General features: G+C 41.0%; 1 protein-coding gene and 1 long non-coding RNA gene across 2 annotated transcripts in view; one reads left to right on the forward strand and one right to left on the reverse strand.

Moving 5' to 3' along the window:
- The window catches only part of LOC125487428, a 66,690-nt gene extending 47,843 nt beyond the window's left edge, over window positions 1–18,847 (forward strand). The window contains exons 2-3 of the long non-coding RNA XR_007265890.1: window positions 1,816–1,877; window positions 18,533–18,847. This is a non-coding gene — a long non-coding RNA (uncharacterized LOC125487428). The remainder of the gene's footprint in view (window positions 1–1,815; window positions 1,878–18,532) is intronic.
- LOC109921491 overlaps window positions 14,366–24,108 on the reverse strand; it is a 52,513-nt gene continuing 42,770 nt past the window's right edge. Inside the window, exons 13-16 of the mRNA XM_048618908.1 lie at window positions 22,870–23,016; window positions 21,846–22,299; window positions 17,420–17,625; window positions 14,366–16,657 (exon numbers count right to left, since the gene is read on the reverse strand). Coding sequence (XP_048474865.1) covers window positions 16,589–16,657; window positions 17,420–17,625; window positions 21,846–22,299; window positions 22,870–23,016 — 876 coding nt within the window. The 3' untranslated portion in view covers window positions 14,366–16,588. The remainder of the gene's footprint in view (window positions 16,658–17,419; window positions 17,626–21,845; window positions 22,300–22,869; window positions 23,017–24,108) is intronic.

The following is a 24,108-nucleotide window of genomic DNA, read 5'->3' on the forward strand; positions in this document are numbered from 1 at the left end:
TTTAAGGTGGGATCAGCCCAAAGATACCATGCATACAATCAATCATATGGGTAAGGAAACATTTATTCAGCAAAGTTCAAGAAGTACAGAAAAATCCAGGTTTCCGTGTACTGTTGGCTGTAGGGACTGCATGCCATATGAGAAAAAAGAACATCTCATTCATGCTAAGGGGTTTTAATAGGCTGTATCTGACCTTGCACATTGAGGTGCATTGCTCTATCATAGTCTCCTAGAAGTCCCCCTGATTTTCCTTGTTAGAGGATTGCTCTCGATGCCCCATTTATTCTGCATCCAGCAACCCCGTCCCACTTTCATCTGCTCCAATTGTGAACAGTAATGATGCGGCCACTCTTTCTGGGTTATAATGCATGGCCCACTGGAGTGGTCTTGGCATCAAGATCTCATCTTCATGATACAGGAACCTGAGAGTTTTCCAGTACGTACACATCATGGCACCCTACAGGATACCTGGTGGACAGCGCTGAAATTTTGCATGATTGGTCTGAGTTAAGCTGGACATTGATGGAGTTGAAGGCTTTTCCATTGATGTGTGCTGCAGGAAGGTGATAGGTCTGAGGTCTCAAAATCTGCAGTCTATAGTGCCTGGGTGTTGGGGGAAGCTATCAATATTGGACAGTCCCAGTGCCTGAGTTGTTTCACTCACCTCATTGTATAGGAAGGATACAACCTGGTATCATCAGGATAGCCCAGATCCATTTTGGATCAAGGACTGGGAGATGCCCCAGCTGTCTCCAGTTGTTCCTTGGAACAAGCTGCTGGCATAACCCTTCAGGGCAGATGTAATCTTGATGGGCACCAGGATGGGATGATCATTCACTTCTTCCAAGGGGAAAGTCTGTTCCAGCAAAATTTGATGATCCAGTTCAGTGATGATGGCCTGGGTTATTCTTAGTCCCCATCTTTGCTTGATTCCTGAGAACTGTAGATGACGATGACAGTGAGACCAGTAGATTCAGGGGTCTAGTTCACTGTTCTGTCTCCTTGGATAATCTGCACATGCTGCTTTTCCCTCTGGAGGCTGTACAGTAGCTGCTGGAGGCTACTGTTGTTGTTGGGCTCAGTCACGCTGTTGTAATCAACTCGAACTTCCCATTTTCCCCATAAACACATGGACTGCCCCAGTCAAGCCCCTGACAGTTCATACCCAAATCCATAGGAGTGACCATGGCCCATCCTCTGGACTGAGATCGGATGAACTTCTTGACTGACTGTGATAGCCCTTCACTCCACTAAGGACTTGTTCCCCTTTGATTTGTAGACATTGCCATTTAGTTGAAGCATATTCAGTGAGTTTGCTGTGGAAGCTGCTGGCTCATGTTGTGGGTGTGACAGTGTGCTGTATGGGACATATCTAACGCTTTCTTTCGTGCTCCCCATCATGACAAGCTGCCTGCATCTCTTTCTGTGCTTCAAAAGCAATGGCAGCCAGAGGCTGGCAGCCCCCAGTAAGTGCAAAGCGAGTGAATGCTAAGAAGATAAGCAAAGAGCCGTAAGATGCACTGTGTGTCGATGCATGAAATGCGCGTGTATCCCTGTGTGCAAAATAACCTGTCAGAATTATACAAGTCATAAGCATCCCTGAGTTCCAAATGAAGTTCCAAAGGGCTGAAGTGGCGTGAGAAGGCAGTCGTGATGATGTGGTGAGGCTGGTGGCTTGGCAATGCCCACTTTTATGGACATAGCGTAGAAGAGGACATGGAGCATAGGGGGAACTGAGTAGCGAGGGTGGAGTTGTCCAGAGACCCACAGAAGCAAGCTGCTGCCACTGGTTAATTTCTTTGATTTTCATTTCAGGAACTCCCACCATCGAGTTTCTCAAGGAAGGAGGGGAGAATTGGGAACTGCACAGAAAAGAGGTGAGTCTAGCTAATAATGAGATGCAAATACATGGAACTAATAGGTCACCTCTCTTTAGGAAGATTCAAAACTCAGCATTGAAACCCTCTAAGGGGAAACATTGACTTTTTTTTCCTCAATATGAGCAATTTGTTTTTTTTCATTGTTGCCATGTTCTCTTAGCTTTCTTGCCATTGCCCAGGCTGCTCTTTTATATCTTTACTTGTCCGTTACTAACACATTTTAACTTGCACAATTTGTCAAGTTCTGATGAATGGTCACCAACCTGAGATGTGAACTGTTTCTTTTCCCACAGTAGCTGCCTGACCTGTTGAATATTTCTAACGTTTCTGTCTAAATTTCAAATTTCCAGCATTTTGCATTGTTTTACTTCAGCAAGCCCTGGAACCTTACTTCTCAAGCATAATATAAATTCATGTTGCAGTCAAAAAAAGAAATCAATTTGTGGTAACCTGACATTTCTCGATAGCAGACTAAAATTTGAACTTTGCAGTATAATACAAGCGAAAGATGTTGTGATATCAAACATCTACTTATAACATCATAAGAGATACAGAATTCATTGTGTAATACTTGGTGTATGTTACAAGTGTCCGTTATTGTTAGTGGTTTGTGTGGTGAGAAATCTGGAACACAGTACATATATATCCAAGTTCATGTATCTTTTCAAACGGTGAGGAAACAATCTTCCTGTTTGAAACACTTTGAAAAAGATTTCAAAAAGTGAAATTGAAATGTAAGACAGGGTTACATGTTGGTTCTTGATTCTTTCGATACTAAGTTTGATTTATGATTCTACAGTTCTTAAAGCACAGAAGGAGATCTTAAGAACTAACTCTCAGTGTAGAACTACCTACCTTCGTCATGGACTGTTATTAAAACTGCCACTCCAGTTTAGAATAGGCCACAGGAGTCTGGGCATTTTGTGCATTAGCTGTAGTGATTGCCTTATGACACAGAATCTGAAAAATGCAGGAGCGATGGTTTGTAAAATCAATGAAGATTTGCAATACAGAAGAAAGCTGTTTGACCTATAGTCTCAGTGCTGGCTGTCTGCATGTGCAACATACCCAGCCCCCACCAGCGTTCCTGCTAATTTTGTTTTTGTTTGCATCGGCCTCTGAGTTCCAAGGACTGCAGCAGCTTGTGGAACTGGAAGTCAATGCTGCGAATGGTATTGGCACATCGATTGCCGTGCACAGACCCTCAGAGCAGGTGTCGGAGAATATTGGTCCCCACTCTTCTAACCTGGAGTCCTGCATTTTTTTCTTCTTTACAGATAATTATCAATTACTCCTTTGATAGCTCGAACTGCCTCTGCTTCCATTGCACTCTTTGGTAAAGCACCATAGATTGTAACCACTCCCTGCATAAAAATGGTTTTCCTCATGACACCTTTGGTTCTTTTGCCATTCATCTTCAACCTAGTTCTTGACCCTTCAGCCAATGCAAACAGTTGTCCATTCTCTCCAAAGTTTGCATTCTTCTGTTAAATCTCCTTTCAACTTTCTCTTCTCCAAGAAGAACAGCCCTAAGTGGCTCAATCCTTGCTGCTGAAGTCCCTCATCTCCGGAATCATCTTGTAGGTTTTTCTTTGCATCCTCTTCAATGTTGTCATGTTCTTCCTTAAGTTTAGTGCCAGCTGTGATCACAGTTCTTTGTGATATTACTGTCTGTGAGGAGAAAGATGCTTGGCATAATGCTTGTTTTTGGTTGGGATCGATGGGCAGGAATAAAAGCTTTGGGGACAAAGCAAAAGGAGCTGAAGGGTTGCACAAACTGTTTTCACTCTGTTGGTAGGTTCCTGAAATACCCCATTGAACATCACTTATAGTAACCACTTCCTCAACCTGCCCAACCACCTTCAATTATTTGTCTAACATACATCTCCAGTCCCTCCGCTCCTGCACACTCTTTAGAAGTGTGTTCTTTATTTTATATTTCCTGTCCTCATTCTTCCTACCAAATTGAATCACTTCACACTTCTCTGCACTAAATATCATTTGGCATTTGTTCACCAACCTGTCTATGACCTCTTGAAGTTTATCACTATCCTTCTTACAGATCACTATACTTTGAATTTTTGGATCATCCACACATTTTTAAATTATACCCTTTACATCAAAGACTAGATTCTTAATACAGATCAAGAAAAGCAATGATTCTAAACATTGATCCTTGGGAAACCACACTATATACATTCTTCCAGGCTGACAAACAGCCATTCAATACCACTTCCTGTTTCCTGTTATTTGGCTGAATTCATATCCATGCTACCACTGTCCTTTCTTTTCCATGGGCTTAAACTTTGCGGGTAAGCCTGTTATGTGCCACTTTCGCAAATGCTTTTTGGAAGTCCATGTACACCACATTAACTGCATTACCCTCATCAACCTTCTTTATGAAACATATAAACTATGAGCCACATCAAAATCTCAATCAAGTTAGCTAAACACAATTTTCCCTTAATAGACATGTGCTGGCTTTCCTCACTTAATCCACAGATGTCCCAAATTACCATTTCTAAAAGTTTTCCACTACGGAGGTTAAACTTAGTAGAAACATACTGATCTAGAAAATTTTCTTGAACACTTGTTAACCTTAAAAAGAAATGGAAGTGGCTATAATGTAAAGTCTCTTTTCTGGTGTCCATGCTGCATCCATAGCTACATCATGTGCTGACTGTTGTCATGGAACAGTAATTCTCAAAATCAGCATCTGAAATGCAAGGCCACTGTTATGAACAATAAACGGTAGCTATCACTCACAGATCTGCTGTGCTGGCAGAGCTTTGACTTCTAGCATGAACAAGATCAGCAAAAGCCCAGTGTTTTTGACTGCCTCTTGATAAACTCAGTGTTATCCCCCTTTTGCAAACAGAACAAAGAAAAGCAAAAAAAAAATCACATCAGCTAAATCCAGACACACCACTTTCCTCTGACCCTGTGGCTTATACCCATTGTTCTGACAGCTCTAATTTCTGGAAAGATTTTTTTTCTCTCTTTGCTTAAAGTCCATTGCATTTTTATTTTTTTTCTGTCTAGTTTGCTGACTCAGAGGAAAAGAAACAAACAATTGATATGCTGTGTGTTCAAACAGATTGTAACAAAAGAAAGGACTCTGAAAAATTGTTTCCTAAATTGTGCCCTGTACCACTTGTCACATTTTGTACAGTATGCTGACCCCATGTCACTGCAATGCTCTTAGGTAGCACAGAACCACCCTCAAAGTCACTGTGTTAATAGAGGCAGAGGATCAAACCGTCAACACTAGGTCTGTTTCATGGACATTCATTAAGACACATATAGGCTTAATTACATAATATATTGTGCATCAACATTGATTTGATAATGACATTTAGGCTGATTGGCTTTGGACTATTTGAATTTCTTCAGTTTTCCCACACTAAGTTTATACAAATAGTTCCTAGAGGACTGCTAGTATTCAGCCATATGCAGCAAGAGTTGGAAAAAAGCTGGGATGTGAATTAAACAAATAACATAGAAAAGTACAGAGAAGAAGCAATGAAACAGTTGGGAGGAGATAGGAAAACTGAGTTGTTTTCCAGGGACTCTCAGTCATTTTTAACATCTTGCATATTCCCCAGACTTTGAGTGTTTATTTGAGGACGTTATTTCTTTGAAAAGCCTGTCTTCACTTTCTTTACATTTGTTTCATTTATTAATTGTTCGATTAACAGCTGTTTCGGTCACAAATCACTTGTCAGAGACAGGAAAAACCTGAACAAGAAACATGTGCTGCAGACATGTGAAAATATTGTTCTACAGTTTCCCAACTGCCAAGTATTTCTCCATTTACATGCAACTTCTAAATTTGATTTAATTCCAAATTGCTTCCCAAAGCAAGCTTAATGTGGAAATGAAACCAGTCCTCTGAGCTGTGCAATGAGTCCCTCAGTAATACAGACCAGGAAAATGTTTTCCACTAGTCTGGTCTATTCTGAGATAACTGATCTCATCTGATCTACAGTGAACATGACCAAGTGCTTTCACGGTCCTGTGCAAAATGTCATCTATAATTCCCATGCATGGTCCCAATCGAGTGATCCTGCTGAGAATCCAACCATGGACATGGATCCAGAGTTGGCCTCAGCCATGTTAGTTGCATCATTTTTCAGCAGACAGTGTCCAGTGATTGTTGGTAGCCAATTCATTGTATGTGTTGTCTCTGGACGTGCACTTCTAACTACAAACAGAAAACTGGATTTTGTGACTGGAACTATTCTTTTGTATCACAAACATTAGGGATTTTCTCCCTATGTCTTCAATGAGAACACAAGAACATAAGAAATAGGAGCAGGAATAGGCCATTCAGTCTCTCGAGCCGGTACTGCCAATGTATAAAATCATGCTGATCTGCCCCAGGCCTCAATTCCTCTTTCATGCCAGCTCATGATAGCTCTCAACACCTTGATATTTTTTAAAAAAATCTATTTCCTCTTTAAATACTTTCCTTGATCTAGCCTCTACAACACTCTCGGGTGGAGAATTCCAGACATTCACTATACTCAGGGAGAAGAAATTCCTCTGCATCTTAGTTTTAAATGAGTCTCCCCTTAATCTGTAACTATGTTCCCTAGTTTGAGATTCCCCCACTAGTGGAAATACCTTCTCAGTATCTACCCTGTCAAACACCGTTAGAGTCTTGTATGTTTCAATAAGATTACCTCTCATTCTTCTTAACTGTAATGAGCGAAGACCTAACCTGTTTCGCAGTTCTTGATACGTCAACCCCTTCATCCCAGGGATCAACCTGATGAATCTGCTTTGAACAGTCTCTAATGTCAGTATATCCTTTCTTATGTACAGAGACCAAAACTATACACAGTACTCTAACTGCGGCCTCACCAACATCCTGTACTGCTGTGGATAAATGGGACTGTTTTCCATCACTGATTAACAGAAACAAAAGTGGAGAATGATATTAAAATGGGGGAAATCTACAAGTTTTTTTGTTTCCTTTATTCATTCACGAGATGAGGGTGTCACTGGCTAGGCAGCATTTATTGCCCATCCCTAATTGCCCAGAGGGCAGTTAAGAGTCAACCACATTGCTGTGGGTCTGGAGTCTCATGTAGGCCAGACCAGGTAAGGATGGCAGTTTCCTTCCCTAATGGACATTCGTGAACCAGATGGGTTTTTCCAACAATTGACAATGGATTCACAGTCATCATTAGACTCTTAATTCCAGATATTTTATTGAATTCAAATTCCACCATCTGCCATGATGGGATTCGAACCCAGGTTCCCCAGAAAGTTATCTGGGTCTCTGGATTAACAGTCCAACGATAATACCACTAGGCCATTGCCTCTCCCTTAGTTGTAAAAGTTTAATGAAATCATATCGCTCAGAAGGAGGTCATTCAGCCCATTGTGGACGTGGTGGGTCTCTGAAAGAGCTCCAATTGGTCCCACACTCACATTTTCACCATTTACTTTTCTTGTCCTCATTCAATATAAGGTTTAAAACAGACCAGAGTGTATGGAGATAGCTGGTGAAAGTGTCTGAATCCTTTGGACCTTGAAAGCTGAATTTTATCAAAAATCACCTACCTGTCAATTTGGGGGGTTTTGTGGAGGGTTTCTCTCTGTGAGCTGCAGAGAGTTATCTCACGCAATTCTCCATTTACTCACTTCGCTATGTGTGCACCGCAATCCTATGCGCTGCAGTCATACTATTGCCCAGATCTTCCAGGATTTCTGCTGCTGGCACCATATTTAAAACCCAGCTGTGCACCAGAGCAAACTCTGACAGCCACACATAGCCCTGCACAGAGTGGGAAGGTAACAAAAAAGAAAAGTTTCTGAGGGCACATAGGCATTGGTGACACTTCATTGGAAATAGAATCTCACAACAGTAAATTTATTGCTCTTTACATCATCCTCTGTCTGCTCGCCTGTCAGCGTTATTGCAGCTTCAAGAATAATGGTACAGAGGACACTCATCCCTCATAGCGTACCATGTTAGGACAAAAATGAACCCCAAAGAACTTTGGATGCTGGAAATCAGAAACAAAAACAGAAATTGTTGGAAAAAACTCAGCAGGTCTGCCAGCATCTGTGGAGAGAAAACAGAGTTAATGTTTCGGGTCTAGTGACCCTTCCTCAGAACTGTGTTTTTCCAGCAATTTCTGTTTTTGTTACCATCTTAGGAGTTTGTCCAAAGAAGTGTTCCTCTTTCCCTAATGCCCAATATAGCATAACATCTTGTTGTAACATCACATGTTGCAAAGCCGTCAGTTTATAAATTTAACTTCTATTGAACAACTGGAAGAGTGAAGAAATAAAACAAGCAGAAAAGCTGCATTTGCTTCTGGGAACAAACACAGGCTGTTTGCTCTTCAACAACAACAAATTTATAAGCAATGAATGATGACCTCGCCTAACTCACATCAGTTGGAAGCTACAGTTAATTAAATCCTGGAAGACTTGTTGAAGCTTGATCATGCTGAATATGATGTCAGTGTCCTCGTCTTCCTCTTCAGAAGGAGACTGTTATCAGCCACCATCACAGTAGCCCCCGTAATTCCTTTGACTTTCAGTGGGCGGACTGTCCCTCAGGACTGATAGTGGTTCACCCTCACCCGACCGAAAAGGATGGACAGCCCCAACTAACTGAAGCCCCTGATTTGTGTGCAGTCCCTGACCAACTTAGCATTAGTCCCCAGATTAGTTGCACAGGATGTACAGAACCTATAGTGACCTGCTCCCTGGACGGTAATGTTATAGAACGCTGGATGCTGAAAGCATGAATTACCATGTCCAATCCCCTGGGCTAAGAGCATATGATAGCCTTGAGTGACTGTGATGGGACACCCTGACTGACAACAGTCACCCTTGACTGAAGACTACTCTGCATAGACTTTGAGACATGGCCATTTGGTTGAAGGACACTCACAATGTTTTCCGTGTAAACTGCTAGTACAAACTGTAGCATGGTACCATACAGCAACACGTCCACCCCCTTGGCTGTTCGTTGCTGACAACCATAACCAGCTGCCTTGCTTTGTGTCTGAGTTAAATGGCAAGGCAATACAGAAGCTATGTGAGCCTTTATGTTCTGAATGAAACAGCAACGCACAAAAAGGCAACCAGAGATACAATGAGCATCCAAGTAGAGGCAAATTGAATGAGTGCTAAGAGACCAAGCAAAGAGCCTCGAGATACACCTGGTCCCAATGCATGAGATGGCTGCCTGTTCCTATGCACAAAATGGCCGAGCAGCAGCATTACAGTGAAAGATGTCAACAAGTTCCAAGGTACACTATTAAAGTGGTGAACTGTATTCCAAGTAAGTCAGAGATATGCCATGATGAGGTGGTAAGGCTGGTGAGTGTGTCTGATGCCAACCTCCAAAGAATTCTGTCCAAGGTGGAGGCCCAGAGGAACAAGTGGCAAGCTGGAGTTGCCAAGTACTCAAGTCAGACTTTCATGTTGGGAATCGTTGCTGTCTAGTTGATCTTTGCTGCCTGGGATAATAGCAAACTGCATTAAAATGAGGTGCGGTTAGGTAATAGTGAGGTGCTAATGCATGCAAATAGGCCTCTTGCTGCTCCCATGTCAACATTAAAACCTTGGGTGGAAAATCGGACCTTTTTCTGTCAATAATCACGAATCTAATTTTTCCAATCTCGCTATGTTTTTCAAATTGACTTGCCATTGCCCACGTTGTTCAGGGGCTGGGAAGATTCCGCTTGTAACATTGTTCCACCCTTTAAAAGTACTGATTGAAAAGCCTATAAAATGATACTGAATTAAGAAGGGTCCTGAGCCGAAACGTCAGCTTTTCTGCTCCCCTGATGCTGCCTGGCCCTGCTGTGTTCCTTCAGCTTCACATTGCAAGCTGCATTTCATATGTTTTTACATACATGCCGATCATTGGTGTTTGAGAATTTGCTGAGAAATATTAGTGTGCAACAGACTCCTTGCCTTCGGGGCTGCTCGTATAGAAGTGGTTCTGACTGCTGGATAGAGCAGGCAACATTGCTCATGAGAATCAGGAGTTCCTGCTTATTGTCTGCAGAAGCTGGAATCGCCTCACACAAGGACAAAGGTCAAAGTCTTCTGAGGAGCCATAGATATCAATAGAGAAGGTAACAGAATAAAGAGCAATGTCTTGAGAGGAAGAGGCGAGAATTTGACAATGTTGCATTTGAGCAGAGAGAGAATCTTGTAAAACACTTAAGCTACCAATAGTGACAGGAAATTCACCAAGGCTCCTCTGACATCACTTTTCAAACCCATGACCACTTCAACCTCAAAGGAAAAGGGCAGCAGATACATGAGAACACCACCCCATCCAAGTTCCTCTCCAAGCCACTCGCCATCCTGACTTGGAAATATATCGCTGTTCCTTCACTGTTGCTGAGTCAAAATCCTAGAATTCCCTCCCTTAGGACATTGTAGGTCTACCTACAGCACGTGGACTGCAGCGGTTCAAGAAGGCAGCTCACCCCCACCTTCTCAAGGGGGCAACTAGGGATGGGCAAGAAATGCTGGCCAAGCCAGCGATGCCCATATCCCATGAGTGAATTTAAAAAAAGCAGGGTCAAGCTTTCTTAAGCTTTCATAGTTTTCTGCCAGAATCTTTAGTCAACTACACACAGGTTTTTGAAGGATCTACATACAAAAAGGAGTTAAGTGCTTAAATCATGAAGGATTTAGATAGTGTAAATAAACAGAAACTGTTGGGTCAACAACCAGATAGCACATATTTAATTAATGTAAATTGTGGATGTTTGTGAGAAATTTCTTCTATTGTTATGATGCTAACACAATGCTTAATGCTGTACTTTAGCATCTGTCTTTCTTTACTCGTAAAGCAACAGAGGTAGTATTGTGAGATGGTGATTACACCTCTATCTGCAATACATGTGAACATCTTGCTAGAGTAATTAAAGGCATTGAATTATTGGTGCATACCACATGCTCCTTCTCCAAGGGCACCTGGGGACATGCAGTCAGGAACTACAAGCCCCTGCATGTCCTGCTGCCTGGACCTGTCGATGGCCACTTTAGCCAGGGCCAGGAGCAGGCCCATGAGAAGGTCTTCCCAGAACAGTACTCTGGATCACTAATCCAGTGACATTACTGCTACGCCACCTTCTTCCCTTAAGCTAATACACCATGGTACCTGAAATGACAGTCTGTGAAATCTACCTGAAGTTAGTAAATACCTCTACCAAAACCAGTTGGCTAGTGTCTTAAAACCCATGAACTTACTTCAGAATTTCAAGGCAGACAGCTGACTGATGAGTTGGGGAATTGAAAACTTCTCATCTACAATGCAGAGCACAAGTTATTCTGTGATAAATATTTAGTCTTCTTCTTAATAGCACAGTTATGGGAGACAGAATTTGAGATAGATACACATTTTAAATTTTTCATATACATTAGCCACATTTTTCAATTATATTTTCATGTAAATAATTAAAACAAATTTCTATTACGGAAAGTTATTTAAAGTTTACAAACACGCACCATTTATAGAACATAGAACAACACAGATTAGTACCTTGGGTACAGGCAATGTCCAGTTGTAAAAAAAAGCAGGGTAGAGGCCAGAAAGTTTTTAAAGAAAAGATTGCGACCAGCACCATCTTCTGGCAACCCAACTTAATTACAGTCACTACACATTTCGAAGCGTGTAGATAATCTCCATGCAAAATGATCCACGTGGTTACGGAGACGAAACGTGGACAGACCTCAGCAGGACGAAGAGACAAGTCCCAATAGCATATGATTAGTAATTATGATCACTTTATGCTCAGAACAGTTTACTGTGTTTATGAAGAGTAAATAAATTGGTTGGAGTTAAAGCCCTAATGCATGTTGAACAAGCAAGAGATGGAACGTTGTCTTGCTGCTGAGAGTTGGTCTTTCACACTTTTAAAATACATTCTTCCTTTGCAAATTTGTTTTGCATTCTTCATAATCCTTGGAAACGTCTAAGAATATAGTCTGTTTGAAATACATATCCTTGTGCTGTCATTTAATTAGGTATCTCCAAACAAATCTTGTTGCTTTTATCGGAAGGACCTTAAGTGACAACACAGAGTAGTACAGGCAAGCATAAAATAGGATACAAATAGGTCAGAGAGACAAAGAATAGGATTTCATAGTACGTAGTGTGAAAGAAGGTTGTTTGGCTCAAAAGACCACATTATCTTAATACTCCGTGGGTCATACTATTTGTTTTATAATAGATCCCAGCCACCAGGGCTGTGATAAGGGATTCTGGTAAATCTGGGCTCCCTGACAGCTCAGCTTGAATGAGTTTTATGCCTCAGAGATCTGCAGAGAGGATACACTTCAAGTTATCTCTGTGTAAAAGTTTTATTCAATGCTTTTAAATGGAATTTAGATAAATGTGAGGTGCTGCATTTTGGAAAGGCAAATCAGGGCAGGACTTATACACTTAATGGTAAGGTCCTGGGGAGTGTTGCTGAGCAAAGAGACCTTGGATTGCAGGTTTGTAGTTCTTTGAAGGTGGAGTCACAGGTAGATAAGATAGTGAAGAATGCGTTTGGTACGCTTGCCTTTATTGGTCAGTGCATGGAGTATAGGAGTTGTGAGGTCATGTTGCAGCTGTACAAAGGCATTGCTTAGGCCACATTTGGCATATTGCGTTCAGTTCTGGTCTCCCTGCTATGGGAAAGATGTTAAACTTGAAAGGGTGCAGAGAAGATTTACAAGGTTGTTGCTGGGGTTGGAGGGTTTGAGCTACAGGGAGAAGCGGAATAGGTTAGGGCTATTTTCCTTGGAGTGTCGGAGGATAACGGGTGACCTTATATAGGTTTATAAAATCATGAGGGGCATGGACAGGGTGGATAGCTAAAATTCTTTTTCCCCAGGGTAGAGGAATCCAAAACTAAATGGCATTGGTTTAAGGTTAGAGGGGAAAGATATAAAACAGACCTAAGGGTCAATGTTTTCATGCAGAGGGTGGTGCGTGTATGGAAAGAGCTGCCAGAGGAAGTGGTGGAGGCTGGTACAATTACAACATTTAAAAGGCATCTGGATGAATATATGAATAGGAATGGTTTAAGGATATGGGCCAAATGCTGGCAAATGGGACTAGATTAATTTAGGACATCTGGTCGGCATGGACGTGTTGGACCAAAGGGTCTGTTTCCGTGCTGTACAACTCTATAACTTTATGTCTTCTCTAATGCTTATTAGCTGCTTGCCTGCAATCTACCTTCTTTTTCCTCAGTCACCACATCCAGTCTTAACTAACTACTCAACAGATACAAGGTGCACATAATTAAATACTGTGCCTAACCCTGGGCTGGGAGGTCCACGTTCAAGCCCCACCTGCTCCAGTGGTGTGCAATACCATTTCTGAACAGGTTGATTAGAAAATAGATTAAATGAACAAATTTTTAAAAATTTGAACACCACAGAATGGAAATTCGATTGTCATTTTGTGGTAAATTAGTTGCGGCTTGAACAGATGCAGCAGGACAAGTATATGATCAGAGTTCTCTTTGATGCCTTCCTTGCTGCTGAGTGTGCTGCACCTCACTGGAGTCAGAGGGCTAGGAGTTCATATCCCAGTTAAAAGATCCAAGTGAAAAAACCTAAACTGAACCAGAACTCCTATTAAAAACAAGGACAAACTTATACAGGAATTGAAAGCAATTAGTCAGATCTTGGAAAGGAGGGAGTTGAGATTACATAAACAAAACTGCTTTGACACCTGTGATATGAACTGGATGCTTTATTGCCACAAAGGACAAGGATTTGCTTGAAGAAGTTAAGAGTTAATTGCAGGAAAGATGGGACTTCAAACAGACAGTTAAGGCCAAATGTAACATGGAACAAAGAAGCTACTTCTGATAAGGTGGCAAGCTGCAGACTTGTTGTAATTTGGATGAAAGGACTTTAAGAAACCATCAATATCACACATATACAGATGTTCCTCCCTCGGTCTAAGGATTCAACATGAGATCTCCCCCTTTAGCAGAACTTCGAAGAACAACACTGTACAAGGATCGAACCCTGGACACTTGGAGACAGATGCTTTTGGTTGGAATCCTGGCCAGATTCCTCCTTTAATTGGATAATAGCTAAGTTGGTTTGTGAGGCTTAGCTTATTTACCTGAGGGGGTCTTATTTTGGTTGCTAGATGCAATAAAGTGTAAATCATTGTTTCAGTACTGGATTGTCTGTGAGATTTCTTAGTAAGTAGCTGAATTAAAGCTAACTTGTGGTGATTTACCATTAACACCCCCTCCATCAATCCAAGTGGGAATGAAAGAGAAAATATGCATTGATATATCAAACTGCTGATTCAACAGGTAAGGCTGGTTTACGTCAAGACAAAGCAGGGATCAAATCTTGGCCCTTCAATAAATGGTAGTTATAATTTTTAGACATTTATTTTTCAAAAAAAAGCAAAGACAAAAACGTATACCAGAACTGATATCTTTTTACAGTGACTACCAATTGGTACAATTCGGCAATGTAAACCAGGCTTCACAAATACAACCAATTTCAAAAGTAGTACAAAGAAGCAAATAAATAAATACACAATAAAGCTTTATTTGCATAGTAATTACATATACAAAAATGTACATGGCATACAAAAGTCCTTAACGGACCAGCGTAGGCATAATAGTCTACAAAGGCAATCACGAGATCATTAAAGATGAAAGGTAAACTTTGCAGATAAATTATCAGATTTAGTGGACACATTTACAATAAGGTAGTACAATTTGAATGGAAAATCTGAATGTTTCAATTAAGAAATTCTAAAACTATCCTACAGTAGAGAGTTAGGCTACAGTGTCGTTTTCTCTGTAATGCAAAGATTAAAAGTAGAATACACAATATTGGAATGGTTCATCTACAGAAAGGTGTTTAAAGTTTGAAATAAAAGAGCTAAACTGGGCAGTTCTTCTGCCTCCGAGCTGGAAGATCCTTTTTTTAACCCCCCCAAGTCCCACTCTCGGGCTTGTTGGCTACAAAAGAACCCAACCACTGGTGTAGGCAGGCCAGTGTGTATCGGTGCCAGGCCGGAGTCCAGATAAATGGAGAATCTTAGCTGCAGGAAAGGCACATCACACACCAAATCCTAAAGTGATGTTTGATATGAACAGGGTCAACCAGAATTGTAGCGACCCGAGGTAACATAGGAAATGCTAATAGACAAACCAACCATTTAAAGCTCAAAACAGTTCAGTATTTCAATTTGGTGTGCAAGTTAAGGTTCTACAAGTGCCTAACCAAGCATCAAGGGTTGAACTCGGGACCTGAATATTTTCAATCCAAAAAGTGTAGTGGAACAGCTTTACTGATATCCAAATTATTAGGTCATATACTTCAGTAAATTGTTAATTGGAATTGTCAGAAGTAGTAAAACTCAATCCTAGTTGAGAGAAAAGGTTTAAGGTTTATGTCAGGTCCACATTACCATAACAGAAATTAGCACTGATGCAAAATGATGCCCATTAATTGCTTGCAGTCATATCAAACAATGCAAAGATGGGGAACAAGTACTTTTTTTCCCCTAATTTGAATTCATGGTGGTTTGGTGGTGGAGTAAAAGACAAATTATTGTGAATAAAAAGCTTGCCTTTATACTGCAGATAAAATCAGATGAGCCAAGAGCTTTCCTTAATTGTGTGGCAGTAATCATATTTCTGCCTGCTGTTTATGGGGAACATTTCATTTAATTGATGCAATTCAAGACTGTGAAACTTCCAGAGCACTGTGATATTTAAACAAGCAAGGGCAAAAATTTGCAGTAACATTTCTTGAAACTTGGTGAAAAGAAAAAGACATGTTTGCTGAAGCTTTTTGGTCTTGCACTCATCAGGACAAACATTAGAATGCCAAAATTTCAAATTATTGAAACAATTTATACTATGGGAAGAAAGGGTGCTGATTATTTGGTATGTTGAACCATAGGGGAGCCCATAGTTCCCACTGCTTTCTCTGTGACAATGCCTTGGTTGATCAGAATTTAAATTGATGTGATTGTTTGAAATTTGGCATTCTTGCATTTGTCCTGATGAGTGCAAGATGAAAAGACTCAGCAACATATCTCACTTTACAGTGAGACTAAACAATCTTTTCTAATCATATCTTTTTGATATCACAAATTTTAGAAAATAAAACCCCACAATAAAAGTCCAAACTAACTGGTTAAAAAGGGTGTGAGTGCTAACTATGAGAGTTCAAACATGAAGGAGTAAGATTAATTCTGTTGTTTATAGCTGGAGACCTTAAAAAAGGGACAGCAGCACAAGACAGATTGATGCTAGAATTCTCAATCAAAAATGAAAGTCTTCATGACAGAGTGCACATCAGTTCTGATTGAAGGGAGAGTATATTTTGAACATTAGACAATTTATACAGTTATGAAATCAACCAAAAGCAGGTTATGCCTTGAGCATACTTGTGCTAATTAGGCAGTTTATATGTAGTTGATAAATCACAAAATGTTCTCTTATACAAGCGGAGCAGCTCGAGTATTATGTAGACAAAACACAGCTTTTCAATTATAACAAAATTGAAAAGCAGCTATCCTATTGGTAATGTACCCTGAAGCACAGTGAGTCAAGCTCTTGAAGTATCCACGACTAGACCCGTCTCCTTAGGTTATAAGATACATTAATACAGATGATAAAGAAAAGAGAGGGGATAATAAGCTTCATAACAATAGGGCAGGACTTGATGGCTCCTCACAAAAAGACATCAGAAATTGTTGGCGAGCTTTCTGGCTGGTAATGCAGCTCAATTGGGACAAAGTGCTGTGGAGCAGAAATACAGAGTTAGAATCCAAGACAATACCAATTTAAAAACTGCTGTGATTAGTTTAAGGACTGTACATAAAAAAAACTCTAAAAGGCTGTAAGAAACAGGATGAAAATTAACTTCCAGTTAGACTATTATAGTATACCCATCTGTTTAAATGAACGATGGTGTACAGAGCTGGAAAGTTTTAAAAATTTTTTTTAAAAAAACTTTTTTCAAAAGGAGGGCAAAAAGGCAACCCTTATCTAAGAAGATTGCTGACACTAGCTCATACAAAGAATCCAGGGTGGTTCCTTTCATACCAGAAATAGGTTTGAAGTTGAACCAATTATGCAGTCTTTGTGGAGAGGAAAAAAAACATAAAAGTACTTTGGTGGACTATGTACATATCACTGTTGAATGGTTACAACACAACTAACTGTGCTTGCAGTCTAAAACTGGAAGTTTACACTAAAAAGTCAGAATGATCGGTAGCGTCTTTATTTTTCTCATTTTGATTTCAGTGAACCTGAAAAAGACTACAATGGAATGCAAGACTGCAAAGTTCTATTCAGTGTGAAAACTTTAATCAAACCATTTATTTAGGTGTTTTTACAAATATTTTGATGAAATTGTAACTGTTACTGAAGTATGTTTGTGCAAGTCACAAATCTAAAAATTGGCATTGAATCACATATAGAAGATTGATCTTTCCCTTCCCAGGAAAGAAAATCACATCAGGGGTGATATTCAGGAAATTCCTCTTTGGTACTACTCACCATAACTTCTTGTTGCTGGAGTATCTTGGCAACTGGATTGGCACAGTTTCTTTCTCTCTTTGTTATCTTATCAGGTGACTGGATGGCACGGGTGAGACAGCAGGAAACCTCTTCGTCCAAAAGTGCCTCTGGGAAAGGTTTTCGATATCCAGGGAAAGTCTCACTGAACCTCTGCTTCATGCTGCTCCAGAGCAGGGTACTTCTATCTGAAGGTCAAAACAGACAGTTTCCAAAGTTCAGTGCAACTCTATTGGTGCTCAATTAATTTTCCAAAACAGAAAAAAAAACAAACAACCCCACAATCAACTGTCTATTAGTGATTTTTTTGGGGGGGTGGAAGGGAGAAACTATTTCTAAATTGAACCCATGAACAGATCTTACAGTTCATGAGTTAAATAAAGAAAGTGGGATCAAACTGATAGTTATTACTTGATCACTAATCAGCCTTGCTTGATTGATAATGTTTGCAAGTCAGCAAATTGTGAGGTCAAATATCAATCCAGGACTCAACCTTGGCTTATACTCGAGTGCTGCATTGAGACAGCTGGAGGAACAGCGAAAAATGAAATATTAAGCTAAGGGTCCATCTGCCTGTTTGGGTGGAGGTTAAAGATCCTCTAAATGTCCTGGCCATAATTTCACCCTTAACTAGCTCCAGTGAAACAGCACAGCTGGCCTTTCATCTTAATGCTATTCATGGCATCTTACTTTGTGCAAACATGACTGCTATGGTTACCTACATAACAACGAAGCTTTTCAAATACTAACATTCTGTGAATGAGAAGCATTTTGAGATGTTGAAGTGCTACACAAATGCAAATCTTTATTTTTTTAAAAAATGCTGCTTTTGTAGTTGATGTGAATATTCTTAATAATTCTAGACACCTAGAGGAACTTTTACCCCTCTTCAGAGATGTAGCTGCTGTGAAGAAGATTCCCAATTTCTGTTGGATTCTTTTAGCTCAGAGACGAAATAGGGAATAACATCAAATGAGATGGGACCTATGTGCTTGACTCTAAAATAGACACTGTAAATGCTCGAAGTGTTGGATATTACAACATGACCTATTTCAATATCTTTTCTTATGTTTTTGTTTTCTTTTGGTGGCAAAGGCATAGAATCTACTCTAGGTTGGAGTCTTCAGCATCCATCACCAAGAGTGGCTCAGCAGCAGTACTACTGATCAACTGGTCGGGTCCCTAAGAACATAGCTGTTAGACTGGGTATGCTGCAGATGTTGAGGGAACACGGAGGAAAAACATACTTGACCTCATCCTCACCAATCTGCCTGCCACAAATGCATTTGTCCATGACAGTATCATTAAGAGTGATGATCCAGTCCTTGAGGAAACAAAGTCCCACCTTCACATTGAGAATAACCTCCATCGTGTTGTGTGGCACTATCACTGTGCTAAATGGGACAGACTTCGAAGAGATCTAGCAACTCAAGACTGGACATCCATGAGGCACTGTGGACCATCAACAGCAGCAGAATTGTACTTCAGCACAATCTGTAACCTTATGGCCCGGCATATCCCCCACTCAACCATTACCATCAAGTGCAGGAGGGCATGCCAGGAGCAGCACCAGGCATACCTAAACAAGAGGCACCAACCTGGTGAAGCTACCAAACAGGACTATGTACATGCCAAATAGCAAGTGATAGAGCTAAGTAAGTAAGATCAGATTAACGGATCAGATCTAAGCTCTGCAGTCCTGCCATATCCAGTCATGAATGGTGGTGGACAATTAAACAATTCCCTGGAGGAAGAGGCTCCACAAATATTCCCATCTTCAATGATGGAAGAGCCCAGCACATCAGTGCAAAAGATAAGGCTGAAGCATTCGCAGCAATCTTCAGCCAGAAGTGCCGAGTGGATGATCCATCTCAGCCTCCTCCAGTGGTCCCCAGCATCACAGATACCAGTTTTCAACTAATTCAATTCACTCCACGTGACATCAAGAAATAGTTGGAGACACTGGATACTACAAAGACTACGGGCCCTGACAACATTCCGGCAATAGTACAGAAGGCTTGTGCTCCAAAACCTGCCGCACCCACAGCAAAGCTGTTCCACGTATTGGCATTTTTAACCCGACAACATGGAAAATTGCCCAGGTATGTCATGTGTACAAAAAATTAGGATAAATCCAAACTAGCCAATTATCACCCCATCAGTTGGCTCTCAATCATCAGTAAAAAGTGATGGAAGGTGTCATCAACCATTCTATCAAGCAGCACCTACTTAGCAATGCCCAGCTGGGGTTCCACCAGGGCCACTCAGTTTGACCTCATGCCAGCCTTGGTTCAAACATGGACCAAAAAAAGCTCAATTCCAGAGGTGAGAATGACAGCCCTTGACATCAAGGCTACATACGAGCAAGAATGGCATCAAGGAGCCCTGGCAACACTAGAGTTAATGAGAATCAGGGGAAAACTCTCCGCTGGTTGGAGCCATACCTAGCTTAGATGATGGTTGTGGTTGTTGGAGTACAGCCATCTCAATTCCAGGACATCTCTGTAGGAGATTCTCAGGATAGTTTTCTTATCTCAACCATCTTCAACTGCTTCATTAATGACATTCCCTTCATCAGAAGGTCAGAAGTAGGGATGTTCACCGATGATTATGCAAGGTTAGTATGTACCATTCTCGATTCCTCACATACTGAAGCAGTCCACACCTACATGCAGCAAGACTTCGACAACATCAAGCTTGGATTGGTAAGTGGCAAGTAACATTTTTTCACAAATGCCAATTCCATCAAGAGGAAATCTAATCATCTGCTCAGGATACTCAATAGCATTATTGTAATTGAATTCTGTAAATTTCAGCATCCTGGGTGGTTACCATTGATCAGAAACTGAACTGGACCAGCCACACAAATACCATGGCTGCAAGAGCAGGTCAGAGGATAGGAATACTCACCCATTGGCTGTCTAAAGCCTGTCCATTGACTGGAAGGAACAATCAGTGTGATAGAATACTCCCTACTTGTATGAATGCTAACAATACGCAAGTAGCTCAACACCATCCAGGACAAAAGCAGCTTGTTTGATTGGCAAATCATCCACCATCTTTAACATTCATTCCCTCTATCACTGATGCACACAGTGTGTACTAAATACAAGATATACTGCAGCAACTTACCAATCCTCCTTTGACAGCAGTCTCTGCAATCTCTACCACCCAGAAGGACAAGGCAGCAGATGCATGGTAACACCACCACCTGCAAGTTCACTCCAAGTCACACACACTTCTGAATTGGAACTATATTGCTACTCCTTCACTGTTACCAGGTTATGTGAGTGTTCCTATACCTTGTGGGCTATAGCAGTCCAAGAAGGCAGCTCATCAGAATTTTCTCAAGTTCAATTAGGGATAGCCAATGCCCACCTCTCGCAAACAAAAATCCAATGAAAATATAAATAAACAAAGATAAGCAGCTGTTTTATACTGAGCAGTACTTGTTTGGCTTAATGTCAACCTGAAAACTTCCTTCACAATAGAAATTAAATTTCATTATCTTTTGTCCTTTGCTGCCCATATTCTTTACTATTCAACTGAAACAATGTCCTTCTTGAGATTACTCTCCAAGTAGTTCTTTGTAAATTTTTCTCAAAATTTAAAAAAATAAAAATTATTTGCTAATGGGACACGTGCGCTGCTGGCTGGTTTAGCATTTACTGCCCTTCCCTAGTTGCCCTTGAGAAGGTGATGGTGGATTGTCTTCTTGAACTGCCGCAGTCCATGTGCTGTAGGTAAATCCATAATGCCCTTAGGGAGGGAATTCCGGGATTTTGACCCAAGAACACTGAAAGAATAGCGATCTATTTCCAAGTCAGGAAGGCAAGTGGCTTCATGGTATACATGCCACTTTTTCTGGTGTTCACCCTCAAGGGGTCCTTGCCTATGTCACAATTGGGGTCCAAGTTTAAATTGTGATACATGACTGCCTTCGATATTTCGTCATTATTGATATGTAGTACATGTCTACTCCATCTGAGCTGGGGTCTGATAACGAGCCTTTCAATTCCAAACATTTCTGCTCTTTGAAGTGCCTCTATGTTGCAAACTTTGTTCTCCCATTTGATACCCGTGATGTTCCAAATGCAGCTCGTGTGGAATCTGTCCAACAGCTTAATTATGTGTGGAGTAGGTGGTCATGTTTTACAAGCACGTAGGAGGGTAGGCATTAGGACAGCTTGATATACAACAAGTTTTTTTGTAAGTTTGATACCTCATTTCCTCCTGTATCTTGAGTAAATAGGCAAATGTTCAGCTAGATCATTGCCACCTTGCAGAGGAGAATATTATACTGTAATAGTACATACAACAGTCCTTCCATTATAAAAGCCACACACACACACACACACACACACACACACACACACACACACACACGATTCTATCATAAATAGCTCACCCCTGCTTCCACCGAAGAAAGAGGATTGGAATTTTGGCCCTTGGGCACTTGTGTGCAAGTGTGAAGAGCTATGGGAAATGGATGTGGGCAACATGTCCATCACATTCAAAGCCAGCTTAGCAGAAGGGAGTGATATCTCAGATTGGCGGGCCATGGTAGGAAGGCATTTTACAGTTCCAGAAACACTGTTCATCTGTAGTGACCAGTCCATAAGTTTAGGTGTTGGAATGGAAGTCAGAGGTGTACATTGGGAAGAAATAACACGTTCTTCAGCATGTTGCTGCTTTGAGGCTGTATCAATTGTTCTGTTCTTCAAGACAGCACCACCTAAATTTGGATGTTCTTCTGGGAAGGCAGGCACACTTCCTTCACAGCTGCTTTCTGTAAGCGTCTCTTCAATCACCTTTACCTCTTGCAACTCTTTCTGAAGTTGTTGTGAAAGAAGTTCGATGTTCTGTAAAACAAAAATCACAACAGCTCAAGAACCTGGAGAAAATGTAATTTATTCATGATACAGCACTCCACTCAAATCATGGATGACAAAGAAAGTAGTATTCACAGTGAATGCTTAGCCATGCCACTGTGTAGGGCGTAGAGAACGGAGGCACTGGCAAAGATTCGAGTAGCTTTTCTGTCTGTTCTTTTAGCCAGGAGTCAGGAGGCAGAAAAGAAGAATTAGCACCAGAAACTAAAAACAAGAGAACACTTGAGAAAAGACAAAAACAGTCCCATTAGTCTTAGAACCTTACAGTGACAGAATCATAAATGCAATTTGTGTAATTAATTTGTTAGCTTACAACTCTTCTTAAAAATAAGGATTATGGAGAAGAGAGGGAAAACAGCAAAGTTACTCCCTTTTTTCCCCCCTCTCTTTCATCAACTCCCCTATTAAATTGTTGGTAAAGAAAAGGAAACTAATGAGACTGTGGAAGAAGCAAAGCTTTACAAGTGATACAATGTCAACCAAATATGCACTAATTACAATACAGCGTAAAGTATAGCCATTAAATGCTGGTTCCTGTACCTTTAGCTTTACTAGCTTTAGATCAACAAGGCTTGGACCCTGATTGGTCTTTGGTCTTTCCAATTCTTCCTTTAAGCTTGGGGTTTCTGTTGCTTTCTCTACTTCTGGTTCTTCTGGATCACTAAAAAGACGAAGTACTATCTGATCCTTAAAAAGAGAATGAGAAGTCCTTTACATATGCAGTGCAAAATCTCATCACATCTTCATTTTGAAATGTTGTAATACGTTACTTAACTTTTACACTAGAGAATTGAGAAATATTGGTGGTGATTTGAGAGAGTGCACCTCCCAGTGACAAACATTGGAAGAACACTGGCAGTCAGAGTGTCAGTTGTGGCTCAGCAGGTAACATTCATGTCTGAATGAGCATGTTCCATTCCAGGGCCTGAGTACAAAAAAAAATCTATGCTAACCCTCCAGTGCAGCATTGAGCAAGTGCTGACTTTCAGATGGGTAATTTAAACCAAGATTCCATCTTCCTGCTCAAATGGATATAAAATATGATACTGTTTTGAAGGACAGCAGATGTGTTACCCCCAGTATCCTGGTCAATATTTAAGCCTTATTTATAATCCAGCTTGGGCTGACAAATGGCAAATAACATTCATACCACACAAATGCCAGGAAGTGACCACCTCCAATAAGAGACTATCTAACCACTGTCCCTTGACATTCAATGGTGTTACCATCACTGAATCCCTCATCAACAACATCGGGGGTGGGGGGGGGGGGGGTGGGTGGTGTTTACCATTGATCAGAAACTAAACTGGACTCGCCACACACAGTGGCTACAAGAGCAGGTCAGAGATTAGTAACTCACCTCCTGACTTCCTAGGGCCTACCCACCATCTAAAACACACAAGTCAGGAGTGTGATGGAACACTCCCCACTTGCCTGGATGGGTGCAGCCCCAAAAACACTCAAGAAGCCTGACACCATCCAGGACAAAGCAGCCCGCTTGATTGGCACCACATCCACAAGCATCCACTCCCTCCACCACCAACGCTCAGTAGCAGCAGTGTGTATTATCTGCAAGATGCAATTCACCACAGATCCTCAGATAGCACCTTCCAAACCCACAGCCACTTGCATCTAGAAGGACAAGGGCAGCAGATATATGGGAACACCACCTCCTGCAAGTTCCTCTCCAAGCCATTCACCATCCTGACATCCATAGATGAGCTTCAGTGTTGCTGGGTCAAAATCCTGGAATTCCCTCCCAAAGGGCATTGTGGGTCT

This window comes from Rhincodon typus, chromosome 41 (assembly GCF_021869965.1).
Source record: "Rhincodon typus isolate 14 chromosome 41, sRhiTyp1.1, whole genome shotgun sequence".
Taxonomy (NCBI): domain Eukaryota; kingdom Metazoa; phylum Chordata; class Chondrichthyes; order Orectolobiformes; family Rhincodontidae; genus Rhincodon; species Rhincodon typus.